Source organism: Paraphaeosphaeria sporulosa, assembly GCF_001642045.1.
Source record: "Paraphaeosphaeria sporulosa strain AP3s5-JAC2a unplaced genomic scaffold CC84scaffold_6, whole genome shotgun sequence".
Classification (NCBI taxonomy): Eukaryota; Fungi; Ascomycota; class Dothideomycetes; order Pleosporales; family Didymosphaeriaceae; genus Paraphaeosphaeria; species Paraphaeosphaeria sporulosa.
In genome coordinates this window covers 1,410,007-1,427,596 of record NW_017253365.1, presented here as the reverse complement: position 1 = coordinate 1,427,596, position 17,590 = coordinate 1,410,007, and the positions used below count along the sequence as shown (strand labels likewise).

The window sequence follows — 17,590 nt, the reverse complement described above, 5'->3', positions numbered from 1 at the left end:
GGTACGTATTTCCTGAAATGATTGCTACTCAATGTGTTTCCACTCACGTCTATGTGCTCCATTCAACATGTTGGCACCTCTCACGAGATATCGTCCAGACCATGTTTACCAATACATTACATCTAGCGATTGACAGCCCTCTACAGGATAGAGGGATGTCGGTTCGGAACTCTCCAGTGTAAGTCCTACGCCTTACCTCCGAAAATATTAATTGCAGGCCCCTATTGGTGCAAGGTACTGATTTGCAGCAAATTACCTACCATGAGAAGAAACAACACTACAGTCCGAACCGATGTGCGAAGGTATTGTAGATGTGCCATTGTTACAAATCATGCCTACCATGTCAATACAAGCGAAGTCATGTGGAACCTCTGACTACTCTGAATGCACACTAGCAGCCCTCACTAGTAATTTCACTGGCCCTTACTTTCAAGGGTTGACGAATGATGTTAAAAGAGGAATTCAGGTTCTACAATGGCTGATCAGGGTTGTAATAGAGGTTCCGGTGTTTGGTCACACTGCACACGCTGCTTAAATCCTGCCTCAAATCTTTGAAAGGCCTTGCTTCGAAATCTTGACAAGGACAGGACATCTCAACCAAGATTCCAGCTACAATGGCCAGTACAATGCATCAATCTGAGAACCCCAGACCAAGTAAGACCACCCATGCTGAGAAACAAGATGCAAGGCAACGCGACGGGCGGCTCAAACACAAGCGGCAGGTAGCCGGCGCACCGGACATTGTCCACTACCGGGCGATTGTACCTTGTGTTCTCCATCGACCTCCCTTTGCTACTGGAGCGCCGATATGATCATGTTGTAACGGCTTCTAAGCCTCAATTGCTAGCGTTCCCTGCTTGGGTGGATCAAGGCTTAGCTCGACTACGGATACCGCGAAGACCAGCACACCTATTGGTCAGGGCCTTGTTCTATTACATGATCATCAAGGAGGTATCCAAGGAAGTATGCGGCATCTAGACTGCGTCAGGTCTGTCAAAGTATCTTCTAATCGCCTTCAACATCTTTTTCGACGCGATCCCACACTGCACCAGCGGCGGCATTCTCGTACGCGAGCCGCACTCGAGTGATCAGACGATGATGCACTTCCGCACGACAGACATCTCCGGATCAGAGCTCAAAAGTCTTGTTGTGCAGTACGAGTACAAGGAATCGCCCCAAGGAGAAAAAATTGCACGAGCAGTATCCTATGTAGGGTTGACTGGCATTCTCACTGGCGTTAGAAAAGGATCGAGGCTTTCCTTGCACAGCCGTACTTATCATCGGCGAATCCAAGGCCAAGGCTTGCAAAAACTTCATCGGCCACTTGCTTCGCATTCTCCTTGGTCGGCGCCCTCTTATCGGCTCACATCTGCGCCGATGTCTGTTACCTCAATCCGAGTCTGCTGTATCGAAGCAAAACCCATCGAAGAATGACTCAACTGACCGGGACAAGACATTGACTCTACACCAGCATCCTGGAGACACCGTCGAAGAAATCACACACGCCTTTTCCACCATACCTACAACACGTGCCTATCTCGTGTTCTGCAACGATTCACGCACAGTTGTTCTCTGAAAGAAGTATGTGTCCGTCAACATTTTCGAGAGCGAGATGTCCATTACTGTCGGTAACTCCGATGACCTCAGTAAACAGCAGCTTCGACTAGAACAATACTCGGACGGAAACCCCGGTGCTCAGATAGCTGACCTAGTGCTAAACTCAAAGCCGCATGAAACGGATAAGGCACCAAATTCAAAGCAGCCTCAAAGTCCACCCACGTCTCGATTGTCGAAGACCAAAACGGCTGTACAAAGGCGTTGCAAGAAGACCATCGTATCCACTTTGATCAAGTAGGCGCCAAAGCCAAACCATGAGGCTGTGCACAGAAGAGGAGAAAGCCGCCTGCAATTCCATGCGCAAGTACGAACTAAGGGGCTATCTAAGGTGCAGATGGTCTATCTGGCTTTTCCAACTTAATCATCGTTGGAATGCAGACACCAAGGTTGAGGCGCCGAGCATGAAGCGTCCGCGCAAATGGCTCAGCCTGCCGCCAGACGGGCAGTCTACAATGGCAGCATCAATGATCTTCGACCAGACACAGTTCATGTGCATCGTGGACCCGAAGGCAGGCGTGATGCAATGTGTATACAAGTTTGAGGATATTCGGCGGCAAAAGAAAACAGCTGGAGAGAACTCGACGGAGGCGGCGCTGCAGATATCTTAGTACTGGAAATACAAGAGCTATCGTGAGTTGGAAAGTTGTAAAAGAGCATTTTGTGTACAGCGAGTGACTAATAAAGTTTGTGGTGGAGAAAGGTGTGGGTAACTCATGACGGTTGTTTTGCACTTCCATAGATCATGATCATTCATGCACATTCAGTACTCGTCTTATGCTCACCTACCAAAAGATGCTCCGATATAAATGTGCTCACTGTCCTTCCTCAAGACTTGTGTGATGTTCTAGATCCATCGGCCCCAATTCCGCACGAGGTCGTGTGGCGAGGCCCACTTACCGCTTTTAGACCCTCGTTTCGAGGCTTCTCCACAAGAGCACTCTTTGACTTGCAACCTCCACCCTTTTGCGAAGTGGATGAGAAGCTTCCCTCCGCGTTATTCTCTCATGGAAAGATATAGCGACGATGACCAAATGATGGACCTGCTGATAGTGATCGCTTCCCGAGGTTGACACTTCCCAACAATGGCTGGCCACACGAGATCACGAACTGGGTGCTGGACATGCCGGGAGGCGGGCTATAAATGCGACGAACAGAAGCCAAGCTGCGGAAGATGCACGAGATTGAAAAAAGAGTGCAAAGGCTACGGAGTCAAATTGAAATGGAGGATCGCGACTTCCGCTGCCGTCGTTCCACGCAAACGTTTTGCGAAGCGAAGCCAATCCGTCGGTATGGTATCTGTCGACAGCCCTGCTTCCGCTACAAGTCCTCTTTTGGTTTTCAGTGTTTTCTCTGCACCTACCCCAGCAAGTGGTGCATCCTCATACGATCATTCCGAGTCGACATTGAGTCCTACGATGAACCCATCAGTCTACCCAGATCTATCTCGCACAAACCAGCGGCTTCTGCATTACTGGCTCGAGCAACTGGCACCACTTATATCAGCCGCTCCGAAAGATGGAGGGGCGAGCTCCTTCCAGATCCATCTTGCATCCATGACTTACACGCGGGGTGCATTACAGTCAACCGTATTGTCTATGGCCGCAGCTCACTTTGGCCTAGTGTCTGGCGATACAACACTCCGATTTGAGGCGTACAGGCATCAACACGAAGCTATTCACCTATTACAGGAAGCCATCCAGGACCCAAACGAGGCTGACTCAGATCCTACATTAGCCACTGTCATGATGATGCAGATATCTGCGCGACTCTTTGGCGATGAAGAAGAGGCGCACGCGGCAAACCATCTCACCGGAGCAAAAGCCATGATCTCGCGAAGAAGAGCACGGTCCGGCAACATGAACTCGTTGAGCGCGGACTTCCTGAACAGCCTTTATGCGTACCATGACATACTCTCCTCAGTCTCAAGGGGTTCTTCGCCCCTTGATGCGCACGGCGCGGAATTCACCGCTATTGAAGGATCTGCTAAGATGAGCAGCATAGCGAAGATATTGCAAGTGGTCGCACGCATCAGCACATTTCATGAAGCCGCAAAAGCAGAAAGGCTACTTTCGCAGACCTCGGATCTCCAAGGCAATAACTTCAATCTAGGTGCCGAGCTCCAGCAAACACTGATGAACCTGACCTCTAATCTCGACACCGTAATCCCAGACATCGGCTTCACTGCGGAAGCCTACCGCCACGCTGCGTTCATCTACCTTTACCGTGTCTGGCTAGACATGGGGTCCCCGAATCCTACAACACTCAAACACGTCCAAGAATGCCTTGCCTACATTGGGCAAGTCCCGGTAGACTCACCACTCGCTTCGTCCCATGTCTGGCCTCTTTTCACCGCGGGCTGCGAAGCCATTGATGCTACGCAACGAAAGTTCGTCCGCTTGCGATTTCAAGCGATGTATGAGTCAAGAAAATTCCCTAGCCTGAAACGAGTCCTGAGGGATATCGAGGACGTGTGGGCTGTCAAGGATGCTGAACAGATGGGCGGCCTGAAAGTCGACTGCATCCAGGTCATCCTACGAAGACGCGGTCGCGAAGTAGACCTTGCGTGAGGCTCGACTCTCCGAAAATCAAGACGGAAAAATATGTTTACAGCTGAGTCGTTAGTTCGGACCTAGGCCTGCAGCGCTGCGATCGACCTTAAGCGATGAGGGGTTGGTTGCATTCGGTCGCATTTACCCCGGATCTGATCCTTACCACACTCACGTGCATTTTGTCGAGCTAAGACTACTTACATGTACGACAAGGTTCTTCGAATGTTCTGTCGTCGCGAGCTGAGACAGATTCTTCGTCCTTGGAGTCCAAAATCAAGATGCGAGTGAATCAAGTTGCTGCGGGATGTTTGCTGGTACCGAATCTTGTCACTGCGCAGATCGACCGGTATTGTTGATGACTCCACACCAATGAATGTGACTGATGATTGGCAGGAAACATGTTGTATCAAGTTTCAACATTCTCCGTACCAACCTGATCGATAACGATACGACTCCGCTCCAGATAGGGAATGGAAACTTCGCTTTCAATGTGGACAACACTGGCATGCAGGTGAGAGCTATTCTTGACCATAACTACGTATTGGCCTGACTCAAAACAAGACCCTTCTCCCCTTCAACACATTGTCAAGTTGGGCTTGGCACAATGATTCACTTCCATCAAATGGGTGCGGCAATATCTCTGCATCGCCCAATCTGAGACGTAGACTGACCAGTCGGTGCATAGTGATTTACCATCCGACTACCATGGTGTCGCACGGGAGACATACGGTCGCCAAGTCTACTACGACTTGCCGGACCCCAGTCTCAAGCAAGCAACTCAATGGCTGATTGGCAACCCGAATCGTATAAACCTAGGACGCATAGGGCTCACCTACAAAGGCGTTAAAATCTCTCCGTCTCAAATCACGCAACCTAAGCAGGTTCTAGATCTTTGGAATGGCGTTATTACGTCGACGTTCCAAGTTGATGGAAAAGACGTGAAGATTTCTACCCAAGGGGATTTCGATGAAGACGCCGTAGCGTTCAAGATAGAGTCTAGTATACTTGAAAGCCAAGATTTAGGGATAGAATTGGATTTCCCGTATCCGCCTATTCATACGACGACTTACAAATACGAGGTGAGCAATACGATATCTTCCGAAACATCTGTCGTACTCACAATTCAAAGGTTTTCGCAGGTGTCTACGACTTCCCTCTGAATCACACAACCACTGTTGCGACCAAAAACCATGAGGCAGGCACCGCAAGCATCAAGCATCAATTGCAGGAAACATCATACTTTGCCAACTTGAGATGGCCAGCAAATTCAGCTCTGAACCTCACACGTAATGAGCCTGAAGGCTCGAACTCTACTACTGCGCATCGGTACACCCTAAAGCCTTCAAAGAAGTCCTCAAGCATCTCTTTCACAGCACATTTCTCGCCGGACCAGCGCACGCCACCTCTACCCTCCACCATTCAGAAACGGAACAAACTTGAGTGGAATAGGTATTGGCAAGAGGGAGGTTTTGTCGATTTGACTGCGTCTTCGAACCCCAATGCAACGGAGCTGCAACGCAGGATTATTACTTCTCAGTATCACGTTCGAGTGAACAGCGCTGCGAAGGACCAGTCGCCCCAGGAGAGTGGGCTGATGAACAACGGTTGGTACGGTATGTGAAAAACGGTTGGTGGGGGATTGACTTGAACTTACACTCTGTCCAGGCAAATTTCACATGGAAATGGTTATCTGGCACAACGCGCACTGGGCAACATGGGGCAAACAGAAATACTTTGACAACATATTCCCTGGACTCTACGAGAGACTGCTCCCATCCTCGCTCGCCCGAGCCAAATCCATGGGCTGGGAAGGCGCTAGATGGCCAAAGATGACAGACCCCATCTACGGAATCAATTCTCCGGGTGACATAAATGGCGTACTACTTTGGCAACAGCCTCACCCTATGTATCTCGCACAGCTTGCATACCAAGCGTCTCCGACACGGAAGACCTTGGAACGTTGGGACCAGGTGGTCACCGAGACGGCTAATTACATGGCATCGTACGCGGGTCTGAACGCCAGCACGGGGAAATACGATCTTGGTCCTCCTTCATACGGTGTGACGGAGAACACACCCCCAAACTCTACGCGCAACCTCGCATATGAGATTGCATATTGGCGTTATGGTCTCGACGCCGCAAGGGATTGGAAGCGCAAGCTCGGCCAGCGTATTCCCGAGAAGTGGACGCATGTCGCCGCAAACCTCGCCCCTCCGCCACAGGCAGGCGGTCTCTATGCCGTCTACGACGGCCTAAACAGCTCGTGGTGGAACGACACAAAACTCACTGGGGACCCACGCAGCCTCATAATGCTCCAAGGCATGTTACCCGACACGCCTGCGGTTGATCCGAAGATCGCTCTGGCCACCGCAGATAAGGTTGCGCAGGTGTGGACAGATGACAAGATCCGCGGATGGGGACGTCCCGTCCTGGCCATCAACAGCGCGAGGATAGGCAATCCGGAGAGGGCGATGTACCACCTTACCGCATATGACTACTGGAAGTTTGACGACGCCGGGTTTGCTATTCGGGGTGGGGATGGGGGCACTCCAGCGCCGTTCATGCCGGGTAATGCTGGGTTCTTGTATGCGGTTGCTTATGTAGTTGGAGGGTGGGCTGGTTCGAAGGGCGATGCACCGGGTGTGCCGAAGGATAGAGGATGGGTCGTAAAGCATGAGGGGTTAAGAAAGGCTCTCTGATCGTCAAGAGCTCGGCGTTGTGAGGTGTATGATTCTCTGCTACGCAAGTGTGGACCATGCAAGGACGCATTCCACTTGTATTCGGAGAGACTTCGCTCCAAGTCAGTCGAACTGGCCCCGGCGTACCAGATACTTTACGCGGGCCCATGTAGAACTTATCATCTAATGAGGTTCCTATGACTGTGAAGTTCGTGCACATCTCGACACTCCGTCGCGCCTCGCCAAACTATCACAACCCTGCCCCACCTGCGCGCAAGGTGACATCACCCGCGAACCGCAGCGCGATAATTGTTCCGCCCACCACCCAATGCCGCCCCAAACACAACACACCATAAGCCACTGCACCACCTTCCTCATCCTCTGCGGCTTCTTCCTCGCACTCTTCCCCAGCCTCTTCGTCAAGCTCACCTGGTCTCCCTACAACTACATCTTCCCCCCGCCACCACCCCAATCGCCGCCCGTCTGGTGCTCCGCGCCGAACATCTGCGCGCCGCCGACCACAATGTCGTGGTACGCTTCCCCTCTCTCTTGCGAGCTAGACTAGCTACCCAGCCTCCCAGCCCAAAGCAAGCTGCGCCCCGCAAAGCTAACTGCCATCTCCCAGGTTCCAAAAAACCCTCACCCTCCCCTCCAAATCGCGCGGCTCCTACCTCGTCACCGACACCATCGTGCGCGAGCTGCCCGAGCTCAAATCCTACAAGACCGGCCTCCTCCACCTCTTCATCCAGCACACGTCCTGCGCGCTCTCTCTCAACGAGAATTGGGACGAGGATGTCCGCGCCGACATGAGCGACGCGCTGGACCGCATTGTGCCCGAGGACAGGAAGGGCGGGCTGTACCGCCACGATGCGGAGGGCCCGGATGATATGCCTGCGCATGTGAAGAGCGCGTTGGTGGGCGCGAGTGTGACGATTCCGATTACGGACGGCAGGCTGAATACGGGCACGTGGCAGGGGATTTGGTATCTGGAGTTCAGGGCGAGTAGGCATAGCAGGAAAGTGGTGGCTACGATTCAGGGAGAGAAGATGTGAAGGGTGGATGACGTAGGAGATCGTGTACAGTATTGGCGATAATGAGCGTGTTGAAAGGGCGCTGCACGATGACAATCCAAGCGATGGCCGAAAAAGCTAGGGAGCATACGATGAAGTCGACCAGGGAGCTCTCAAAGGGAAATGATGTTGCGCATGGCAAGAGTCGTGACTGGAATGGAATGTGATAATTCAAGATATCCTGGGTCTATCGATTGTCGTGGCCGTCGTCATGGCGTCCATTCATGCGGATCCAAAAACCGCATCAGTCAAAAAACATTCGGCCCTGAAACCACGCCGAAAGACTTATAAGGAACTGTCAAGACATGAAATCCACCAACGCCGATAAATGCCATCATTCTCAAGTAACGCTAAGAAACCCAGACCGAAATTAAAGGGTATGTCCGCAGAATGTGAAGACTACCATTGCGTGTCAGGTAGATCGAGGATCTCGTGTTTCTGAATGAGAAAACATGCCTACGTGTCCCCTGAATCCCTCTGTGGGCGAGTGGGCTCAATTCACAGTAGGACAGGACCGCTGTCACTTTACCACCCGTCCACCCATGTAAAGTCTTGCCGATTGACCCCTCTCTTACAGGCCTCCGTCACTGTCGGTGGAAGACGAGGAAACCGTGCTCGGCGTCCATGAGCCAGCGGCCAGGGTAGCACTCATTTTCGATCTGGTAGTAGGTACGCAGGTGCCACTCGCCGGTACGCTCCATGCACCAGAATGGGTCATCCGGGCGTGCGCTGGCAGGCTTGATAGGCTTGGGATCGTAAGAGCCGCGCTCCATGGCAACACGACGATTCTCGTACTGGACCTCATCGCGAGAAACGGCAACCGCCGGCGGAGATTGGAAGTGCGGACGCACCCGGGCCGTGCTTTTTGTGGTTGAGGTGGCTACAGGGACAGGGACTGCAGAGTTCGTGACAGTCGTGTATGTTGTTGTTGATGGCGGGATGATGGTTGTCGAGCCGGGGTAAGAGTACGAGTAGGCGCCGCCAGCCATGACGGGGTTCATGCCGTAGTAGGTCCTCTGATACGGGTGATAGTAGTTAGCATACATACCACACCCGTATCCAAAGGCGTACGGGGAAATGTAAGGGTAAGAGAAAGAATAAGTGGGATAAGCAGAGACTCCGTAGCTCAGGCCCGTGTAGCCGCCCATGAAGCCAGCGTAGTTGCTATATGTACTGCGGGAGACATTTGGGCCATAGTAGAGAGGTGAGATGTGAGCATTTACCCCAGGATAGCCCACACCCATGCCGCCATAGCCCATCATGCCGTAACCCATGCCCATACCGCTGGCACTGCCAACGTACGGCGCGCCGTTTTGGTACTGGCCATGATGCACTAGGATTCCGCGGCGGCCGGCCTGAGGGTAAAGGACATACTGGTGGCGCGGCTTGGGCTGGCCAAGGTTGTCCATCTTACGCGATGTGATGCGATGATTAAGGGCGCGGTTTTTTGTGTTCGATGGATAGATTGGAGAATTCGTTCGGTGTGGGAAAGGAAAAATGGGAGTGAGGGCGCGAGAGACAAACTGATGTAGAAGTCGCGGGCGGGGGAAAGAGAGGCAAGGTGAAGGCACGAAAACGTTGGCAATCAGGCAGCAATGGCCCAATGCCGCGGTCCAAGCTCTCCAGTATCACACACAGGTGACTCCTGCCCGATGACAGAGCGGGCGGTGGGCTGCGTGACAAACGGAAGAGGGCAAGGAAAGTGCAACTCACTATCGCAGCTGAGCTCGGCATCAGAGCTCTACCCCCGGCGTGATACCTGTGGGGCCCATAGTTGATTCCGGCAGGCACGAGAGCGTGGCGTGAGGGGAGGGCGTAAAAGTGACGATGGTTGTGACCGAAGGGCCCGTGATGGTGTTGCCGGTGCTGGAGCGCGTGGTGCTGATGGCCGCCCGTGTATGGACCGATGGGAGGCCGAACATAGTAATGCGACGGGTAGTACGAGTGGGCTGGGTCATATCTCGTGCCGCGATACTCGTCCCTGGACTTCTCGCGGATGTGAAGCTTGTGTTTGGTGCCGTTGCCGAAACACATGGTACTAGATTTGGTCGATAATGGAGTTGTAGTGGGATTCCGTGCGTGGAGAGCGGTGGAAGCGGAGAGACGGAGAGACCCAGAGACCCAGATCGAGCGACAGACCGAATGATTATGGCGTGTAGAAGGACAATTGACCTCGACCACCTGCAGCAGACTCGCGTAGAGTCCGCAACCTGTCAAATGATGAAGGTGAATGATAGACAACTGCCCTTGCTAAGGTTTATCGGTGCATGGTTACGACAAGGATACGCTGACTATAACATAAGCCAATGCACGGGTATATGAACTAGTCACAGAGACTTGGGCATCGCTGTCCCTACATGTTGTACATACGGCTTGCAAACTTGCTCGTGCAGTGGCAACTCTGAGCAGTACATCGAAATTGGGAGGTGTTACGACCCAGGCCCCTTTCCACCACTCTTAGGTATCGCACCCGCCTCCGAAGCCTTTCCTTTTCGAAAGAGTCCCTTGCACTTGGCTAGCAACGGCACCATGGTCCTTCTCGCAAACCACGGAGTCGCCCAAACACTCGCCAATATTCTCACTGGCAGCAGGATCTTTGTGATGGTGTATGCCGTTGCAAATTCCACAATCAACCTCACGCCGCCCTCTCCGATGTGCCAGGCGTGGTCCCTTGTGCGCATCTCCACCTCGAATTCTGCCTCCCTGGCTTCGTCGCCCCTAACCCAACCCTTTCTCTTAAAGTATTTTCCAAAGCGCTCGACGCCCTCTAACGCCCATGCGCCTTCTGTGAACCATGGTGGCAGCCAATGTGTGTAATGAAATGTTGCTGCGAGACCGAAGAGAGGCACAATGGCAGTAAGCTCGTGGAGAACGAGGAAGGCGGTGATGTGAGAGACGGGCGCTGAGCCAAGCGCTTTGGTGTATTTGTGGAGAAATCTGGGTAGTCGGCGATTGACGCGCTCAATGCGCGCCTGGATGTTTGGTGGTGGTGGTGGTGGCTCGGTCGCGAAGCCTCGTTGTTTTGGGGCGCGTATGAAGGCATTTTGAGGGCGAATGGCCCGGAGAAAGCTTGTCCGAAGCATCTCTCGCCGTGGGCCGAAGTCTTGATTGTAAGAGTTGAGGCTGATGGACGTTTAGTGCTACTTATTAGTTGCCATCCTCAAGATGACGTTCTTCCATCGGTATCGGCTTATCAATTGATCCGCTGGAAAAGGAAAACGGTAAACATGTCTCACTCAGCGTTTGTATCGCAGGATCATCGCGGGAAATTCCTAATACATGTCAAAAGACAAGACCGGCTGTATCCAAAGACTCGCTAAGTAGGGTTCGAGGTCAAGCGGCGATGAGATGGTCAATCACCTGCAGTCCGGATCAGCTCACAAATCACATGCTGGTCGCGCATGACCAAGATCACTACTTTCTAGCCAGTGAAGAAAACCAGAATGCCCGGCGGTGCTATGCGACAGAGAGACGGACAGATTCGTGACCGCGTAGAGACCGTTCAGCCCTGTCAGGACCGCCGCGAAACTCCGCATTTCTTGGCATCAGGTCCGTGCGTGACCTTTCTCAAGGTAGTCGCATCTGTGTACTATCCACACAACAATCGTTGCGCGACACTTGTCGACAGCAGCCCACCCCTCACTAACCGTCTAGCATTGTTCATTACTTTCATTCGCTCAAAATGGCGTCAAATACCCCCAAAACGATGTCTAGCAGGCTCATGACAATGAAGGTGCGCGTTTCTTCCCGAAGTTTTTTTTTGCCTTTTGCTAACATCTTACCCAGTTTATGCAGCGTTCTGCCGCCAAGTCAGTGAAATCGGAGCCGTCGACGCCCGACGGCCCTCCCCAGAAGAGAATGCGTATGTCCAACGGCAGCTCGGCAGCTAGCACTCCGGGCGCGCCGTCAGATCACGAAATCATGCAATCAGCCCTCGCGGCAGAAGAGAAGAAGCGCGAGGAAGCTCTTGCGCGCGCATACGCGCATACTGGTGAGACGAAATGGGTGTTGAACTACGAGGATCCACATGCGGGCAAGAGACCGCCCATGATGCAGGTTCGACAAGCAGGCTTCGCGGTCATTGATGCGGACGGCGATTCTGATGAGGAAGAGGAGGATAAGCCCATTAGGATGAAATTTGGAGGCGGGGTAAAGAAGAAGAAGGCGGTGCGTAGGCATTCTTCGCAGTACTACGTCAAGAGCCCGGAGAGTGTTTTTGGCCTTTGTGGTTCCAGGATGTCCATTACGGTGTCCCAACCTTTTGACGTGGAACTGTAAGTCAGTATTAGGTTCTTTGCTGATGACTCGCAGGTGAAACCAGATAGCGATCAAGCTGAGGAATCAGGATCAGGATCAGGCTCAGGCTCAGAAAGTGGCTCAGCGTCGTCTGGAGAACTCGATTCCGACGATCCGGCAGTAGAGCTTATCAAAGAGACCAAGCGGCAGGTCGCAGCCAAGCAACGCCATGCGCGAAATGCACAGAAGGCGGCCGCGGTGACTCCCGTACGACGATCCGCTGCACCCATAGACGAGGACATGGATCTTGCAGGTCTAACATCGTTGTCTGGTGGTCGACCGAGCGGGGGCCGCGACATGAGCAAGGTAGAATGTTTTGGTTGCGGAAAGCTTGGTCACACAAAGGCCGATTGTCCAAACCCCGGTCGCAGATCGTCCGGTCCTCCTGGGATGCGTGGTAGTCAAGGGCGCGGCCGTGGCCGCTTTCGATATTGAGCGCGCTCAGCATTCTTCCATAAGCAGAGAGTTTTGGTCAATTAATGATACCCATTGGAGGTGTAGGATATTATTTCTACTGATGCCTCACGACACAACCTTCTCTCCATTCTCTATCAACATGTATTCGTCTCCCACCATCATGCGCATCTGACTTTCGTCCATGAAATTGTCATGATCCCCGCTCATGGCGGCACCATCCTTGTCATACATGAACTTGGCCAGAGCCAGGTAATCGGGAAACACGAATGTGCAAATGGCGTCGTAGTCTAGTAGCTGTGCTTGGTTGTGCATGATATCCTGTATCATCTTTCTGTCGCGCCCCAGGTGGTAAGTCTGACGACATTAGCCCGGCTCGGAAACCATTGCGACGGCGTCCCACAAGACTGTAGCTAATGATGCCATGTCGCTGCAATATAGGCACCGCTCGCTGTGCATGGTGGTTGTTGTAGTACTGGAAGCGTCATTCATCCAATTACTCTGCATTTCCCCGGAGCGAGCAACCTGTATAAAGTCTTCGTCGGACATGCCTCCCTTTTTCTTTACCATGATAGTCGCTTTGACTACCTTCCGGAACCCTGTCGTGTTGGGATAGCCTGCCTCGAAATGTTTCGACACCATGATGGCGATCAGCGTAGTACATCGATCGGAGGATTAGTCGACGTTCGGGCCTTTATATGTTCGGGTAGAATGCCCGCAAGCGCCCCGGTGTTTATGCATGCCGAGATGATGAATCGGAACCGAACCGGCGGCTCATCATACATTTGAGCCTCATTACGAATTCCCCAGGTCCGCCCTTGCCCAGCCCCCTCCAAAGCTGCGCGTTTGTCGAGTGTCTACAGCCATCGACGCCTGGCTTGGAAATTTCAGCCTGTCAAACGACTAAGTCTTGGGTAGTCTTCTGTCCTTCCTTCGCCTCGATCGCCCCGCGAGCACCTTCGTGGATTGGATGCCCGCACCCACGCGCACCAAGCTTTTGGGAATTGCATCGCGACCACAGTTCAGTGGTACTGTCACCCCAAGACCAGCGCATCGGGCGTCACCAGCTGCCGGGTACTCTGCACTCTCGCCCTTGAAACCAGCCTCAGGCTACGCAGGGGCCGCTACTCCATCTCACCGACGCCGCGTATATAAACCCCCGCCGCGGCAGCCTAGCCCCGCGCTCCGCAAACCCACCACGAGGCTCTTTGCTACTCTGCCTTGCCGAGAAACACAGCTTGTCAGCATGGCCGAGCCATTGGGACGGAGCGTTGCACGACCGCGGATAGAGGATCTGGAGCGCGCCGAGGTCGACGATCGCTCGTACCGCATCATCACACTGTCGAACCAGCTCGAGGTTTTGCTGATACACGATGCCACTACGGACAAGGCTAGCGCGGCCATGGACGTCAACGTCGGGAGCTTCAGCGATGCAGAGGACATGCCAGGTATAGCGCACGCTGTGGAGCACCTGCTGTTCATGGGTACAGAGAAGGTACGTGGTCACGCAGACGGTCAGACTTGTTTGCATGGCTGCTAGAGCGCGTGGTGTCTCACGCGCAGTCGTACAATGTCTCAGTTGCGCAAGTGCTAACCACGACCAACAGTACCCAGAAGAGAACAACTACAACAAATACCTGACGTCGTACTCGGGCCACTCAAACGCATACACCGCATCCACCTCCACCAACTACTACTTTGAGCTTGCGGCGTCCCAGTCTACGCCGTCGAGCAGCAGTAACGTGACGCCTAGCGCGACACAGGAGCAGCTACCGACAAACAAGGAGCAGTCGCCTCTCTGGGGTGCCCTCGATCGCTTTGGCCAGTTTTTCATATGCCCTCTGTTTCTGGAGGATACACTGGACCGCGAGATCAAGGCTGTCGATTCAGAGAACAAGAAGAATCTCCAGAGTGACACCTGGAGGTTACACCAGCTGAACAAGAATCTCTCGAACCCGAAACACCCTTACAACCACTTCTCTACCGGCAGCTGGAAAACGCTACACGATGATCCGATTGCACGAGGTGTACAAATCCGGGATGAGTTCATGAAGTTCCATGCCACGCACTACTCAGCGAACCGGATGAAACTTGTGGTCTTGGGTCGAGAAAACCTCGACACTCTGGAAGAATGGGTCGAAGAGGTCTTTTCTAAGGTGCCCAATAAAGATCTTCCGAGAAAGCGCTGGGACGATGTGTCGGTGTATACGGACAAAGAGCTGCTTATCCAAACATTTGCGAAGCCGGTATATGAGTCGAGGTCGCTAGAACTTTCGTTCTTGTATCGTGATGAGGAAGAGTACTATGAGTCGCACCCGTCACGCTATCTTAGCCATCTCATCGGTCACGAAGGTCCCGGCAGTATTCTAGCTTACATCAAGGCTAAAGGATGGGCAAATGGGTTGGGTGCTGGAGGCTCATCTCTGTGCCCTGGTAGTGGTATCTTCAATATCAGTGTCAAGCTGACCGAGGATGGCTTACAGCACTACAAGGAGATTGTCAAAATTATCTTTCAATATATTGCCATGGTCCGCGATTTGCCGCCACAAGAATGGATTGTCGACGAGCAGATTAAAATCAGCGAAGTTGGCTTCCGCTTCAAGCAGAAGAGTCCGCCGAGCAGGACGACTAGTGCACTTGCGTCTGTCATGCAAAAGCCTTACGACCGCAAAGAGATTCTGAGCGGACCTTCAGTCATCAAGAAATTCGATGCGCAGCGCATCAGCGAGGCAATGGAATATTTACGCCCCGACAATTTCAGAATGACAATTGTCAGTCAGGAGTTCCCCGGCGACTGGCCAGAGAAGGAAAAATGGTACGGCACCGAATACAAGGCCGAGAAGATCCCTCAGGATTTCATAGACGAAGTCAAGGAAGCGTTTGAGAACAAGACGCGGCCGGAGGAGCTACACTTCCCGCACAAGAACGAATTCATTCCCAACCGTCTGGACGTCGACAAGAAGGAGGTTGAGAAGCCTGCGAAACAGCCCAAGCTCATTCGCAACGACGATGCTGTGCGGGCGTGGTGGAAGAAAGACGACCAGTTTTGGGTGCCCAAGGCCAATGTCCATATCCACTTGCGCACTCCGATGACTTATGTTACACCAAGGACAGCCGTACTGTCTTCGCTGTACGCAAGCTTGGTAGACGATGCACTTGTCGAGTACTCCTATGACGCAGACATTTCTGGCCTGGTGTACGGCTTCAGTACCCACGCGAGTGGCTTGTCTGTGTCCGTATCTGGCTACAACGATAAGTTGCACGTCTTGCTTGAAAAGGTTCTTTTGCAGATTCGGGATCTTGAAATTAAAGAGGACCGTTTTAAGATAGTGAAGGACAAGACAAGCCGTAGCTTCCGCAACTGGCACTTCGGCCAGCCATTTCACCAGGTCGGCACGTACTCTCGTTGGTTCCGAGTTGATAGCGCCTTCATGAACGATGAGCTAGCCCAGGAGCTGGACAGCATTACCGCACAGGAAGTGCAACAATTTTTCCCACAGGTTCTCTCACAATGCCACATTGAAATTCTATCCCACGGCAATCTCTACAAGGAAGATGCACTCCAGCTCACCGACCTAGTCGAGAAGACCATAAAGCCGAAGAAGCTCCCTCCGAGCCAATGGCCGATCGAAAGAAGCCTGATCCTCCCGGAAGGCAGCAATTTCATCTACTCGCGGCCGCTCAAGGACCCCGCCAACGTCAACCACTGCATCGAGTACACGCTCTACCTGGGTAACCGGATGGATGATGATCTTCGTGCGAAGCAATTCCTCCTTGCGCAGATGCTCGACGAGCCGGCTTTTAACCAGCTGCGCACCATCGAACAGCTCGGCTATGTTGTGTTCAGTGGTTCCACTGCTGGCATTACGTACGCTGGTTTCCGCATCTTGATCCAGAGCGAGCGAGACTGTGGTTATCTCGAGGGCCGAATCGATCACTTCCTCACCAAGTTCGAGACCACCTTGAAGGACATGAGCGACGAGGAGTTTGAGAAGCACAAGAGTGCTGTCATTTCCAAGCGTTTGGAGACGTTGAAGAACCTTGGGCAAGAAGGCAACAGGTTTTGGAATCATATGTTTAGGAATACGTATGATTTCCTACAATGTAAGTGCTCGTCCCTAACGACTCGTGGCTGACACGGTAATGTTGGATGTGAGATTCTTCTATGCAAGTGCACAAACTGACCTTCTGCAGCCGAAACCGATGCCGCTCAAGTCTCTACCCTCACCAAAGACGACATGATGACCTTCTATGGGCACCATATCTCGCCATCGTCTCCACACCGCGCCAAACTTTCCGTACATTTGACTGCCCAGGCCAAGCCAAAGGAGCCCACCCTAGACGAGAAGAAGACGCAAGCTCTCGCAGTTTTGCAAACGATTGCCGGCGAGGAAAAGACACCAATCGACACCGACAAGCTGCAAGCGCGCTTGAATGATGTCAACGAGTCAGCGAAACTCCCTGCCGCCATATCTGCGCATCTTGCAGAGGATCTAAAGTTGGGTCAGGAGGAAGTCGCTAGAATTGTTGATGAGGCAGCTGCAGCGTTGGGCCTTGCAGAGAGCGGCGTAGGCGAAGTAAAGCTAGCTGAGAAGATGGACATTCAGGAGACAGATGCGAAGCAGCCGGTTGTCATAACTGACGTCCGCGCTTTCAAAGCTGGTCTGTTCGCAAGCACGGGCGCAAAGCCTGTGCGCAATCTCGAAGAATATATGGAAGATGCGGCGAAGCTATGATGCGCCGTTCCGCGGAGACTTGCTCTAGGCACGGCCACTCCCATGCGAGAGCGAAGGGGGAGGAAACATGACAAAGCCCGAAAGCTGCTGAAGTATGGAAGGCCAGATTGGGTAGGTAGCCCGTTGATAGTAGCAACCCTTCCCCACCTCTGTGGTTTGAACCAATAGCTCCACGACACTTGCAAACAAGTGTACAAATGAACAGAGGAACTTTGCCGCGGCTTCCCCAT

The 17,590-nt window shown here is 52.8% G+C and overlaps 8 protein-coding genes across 8 annotated transcripts; 5 read left to right on the top strand and 3 right to left on the bottom strand.

Annotated features, from left to right (window-relative positions):
- The first annotated feature begins 2,556 nt into the window (after positions 1 to 2,556).
- CC84DRAFT_805753 (uncharacterized protein) lies at positions 2,557 to 4,410 on the top strand. Its single transcript, XM_018187493.1, has one exon. It carries the CDS (start codon positions 2,700 to 2,702, stop codon positions 4,182 to 4,184), a length of 1,485 nt encoding a protein of 494 aa, XP_018035202.1. The 5' UTR covers positions 2,557 to 2,699; the 3' UTR covers positions 4,185 to 4,410.
- On the top strand, positions 4,315 to 6,980 carry CC84DRAFT_805309 (uncharacterized protein). Its single transcript, XM_018187491.1, has 6 exons — positions 4,315 to 4,512; positions 4,560 to 4,677; positions 4,728 to 4,792; positions 4,852 to 5,245; positions 5,296 to 5,779; positions 5,832 to 6,980. The coding sequence occupies exons 1-6, from the start codon at positions 4,445 to 4,447 to the stop codon at positions 6,863 to 6,865; spliced, it is 2,163 nt and encodes a 720-aa protein (XP_018035201.1). The 5' UTR covers positions 4,315 to 4,444; the 3' UTR covers positions 6,866 to 6,980.
- Positions 6,981 to 7,172: 192 nt separating this feature from the next.
- Positions 7,173 to 7,896, top strand: CC84DRAFT_1094723 (UPF0047-domain-containing protein; the record flags this gene model as incomplete). Its single annotated transcript, XM_018174580.1, has 2 exons — positions 7,173 to 7,375; positions 7,470 to 7,896. 2 exons carry the CDS (start codon positions 7,173 to 7,175, stop codon positions 7,894 to 7,896), a joined length of 630 nt encoding a protein of 209 aa, XP_018035200.1.
- A 280-nt stretch (positions 7,897 to 8,176) lies between these two features.
- Positions 8,177 to 9,532, bottom strand: CC84DRAFT_805379 (uncharacterized protein). Its single transcript, XM_018187492.1, has one exon. It carries the CDS (start codon positions 9,321 to 9,323, stop codon positions 8,499 to 8,501), a length of 825 nt encoding a protein of 274 aa, XP_018035199.1. The 5' UTR covers positions 9,324 to 9,532; the 3' UTR covers positions 8,177 to 8,498.
- A 666-nt stretch (positions 9,533 to 10,198) lies between these two features.
- On the bottom strand, positions 10,199 to 11,400 carry CC84DRAFT_1165209 (uncharacterized protein). The gene has a single exon (XM_018178666.1). It carries the CDS (start codon positions 10,995 to 10,997, stop codon positions 10,344 to 10,346), a length of 654 nt encoding a protein of 217 aa, XP_018035198.1. The 5' UTR covers positions 10,998 to 11,400; the 3' UTR covers positions 10,199 to 10,343.
- A 112-nt stretch (positions 11,401 to 11,512) lies between these two features.
- CC84DRAFT_1165208 (uncharacterized protein) lies at positions 11,513 to 12,708 on the top strand. Its single transcript, XM_018178665.1, has 3 exons — positions 11,513 to 11,647; positions 11,701 to 12,081; positions 12,226 to 12,708. Exons 1-3 carry the CDS (start codon positions 11,642 to 11,644, stop codon positions 12,643 to 12,645), a joined length of 807 nt encoding a protein of 268 aa, XP_018035197.1. The 5' UTR covers positions 11,513 to 11,641; the 3' UTR covers positions 12,646 to 12,708.
- Positions 12,681 to 13,266, bottom strand: CC84DRAFT_1196859 (uncharacterized protein; the record flags this gene model as incomplete). The annotated part of the gene is made up of 3 exons (XM_018181489.1): positions 12,681 to 12,981; positions 13,028 to 13,099; positions 13,150 to 13,266. 3 exons carry the CDS (start codon positions 13,264 to 13,266, stop codon positions 12,733 to 12,735), a joined length of 438 nt encoding a protein of 145 aa, XP_018035196.1. The 3' UTR covers positions 12,681 to 12,732.
- Positions 13,267 to 13,870: 604 nt separating this feature from the next.
- On the top strand, positions 13,871 to 17,360 carry CC84DRAFT_1094163 (LuxS/MPP-like metallohydrolase; the record flags this gene model as incomplete). The annotated part of the gene is made up of 3 exons (XM_018174550.1): positions 13,871 to 14,119; positions 14,232 to 16,728; positions 16,819 to 17,360. 3 exons carry the CDS (start codon positions 13,871 to 13,873, stop codon positions 17,358 to 17,360), a joined length of 3,288 nt encoding a protein of 1,095 aa, XP_018035195.1.
- Between the last annotated feature and the right edge of the window lie 230 nt (positions 17,361 to 17,590).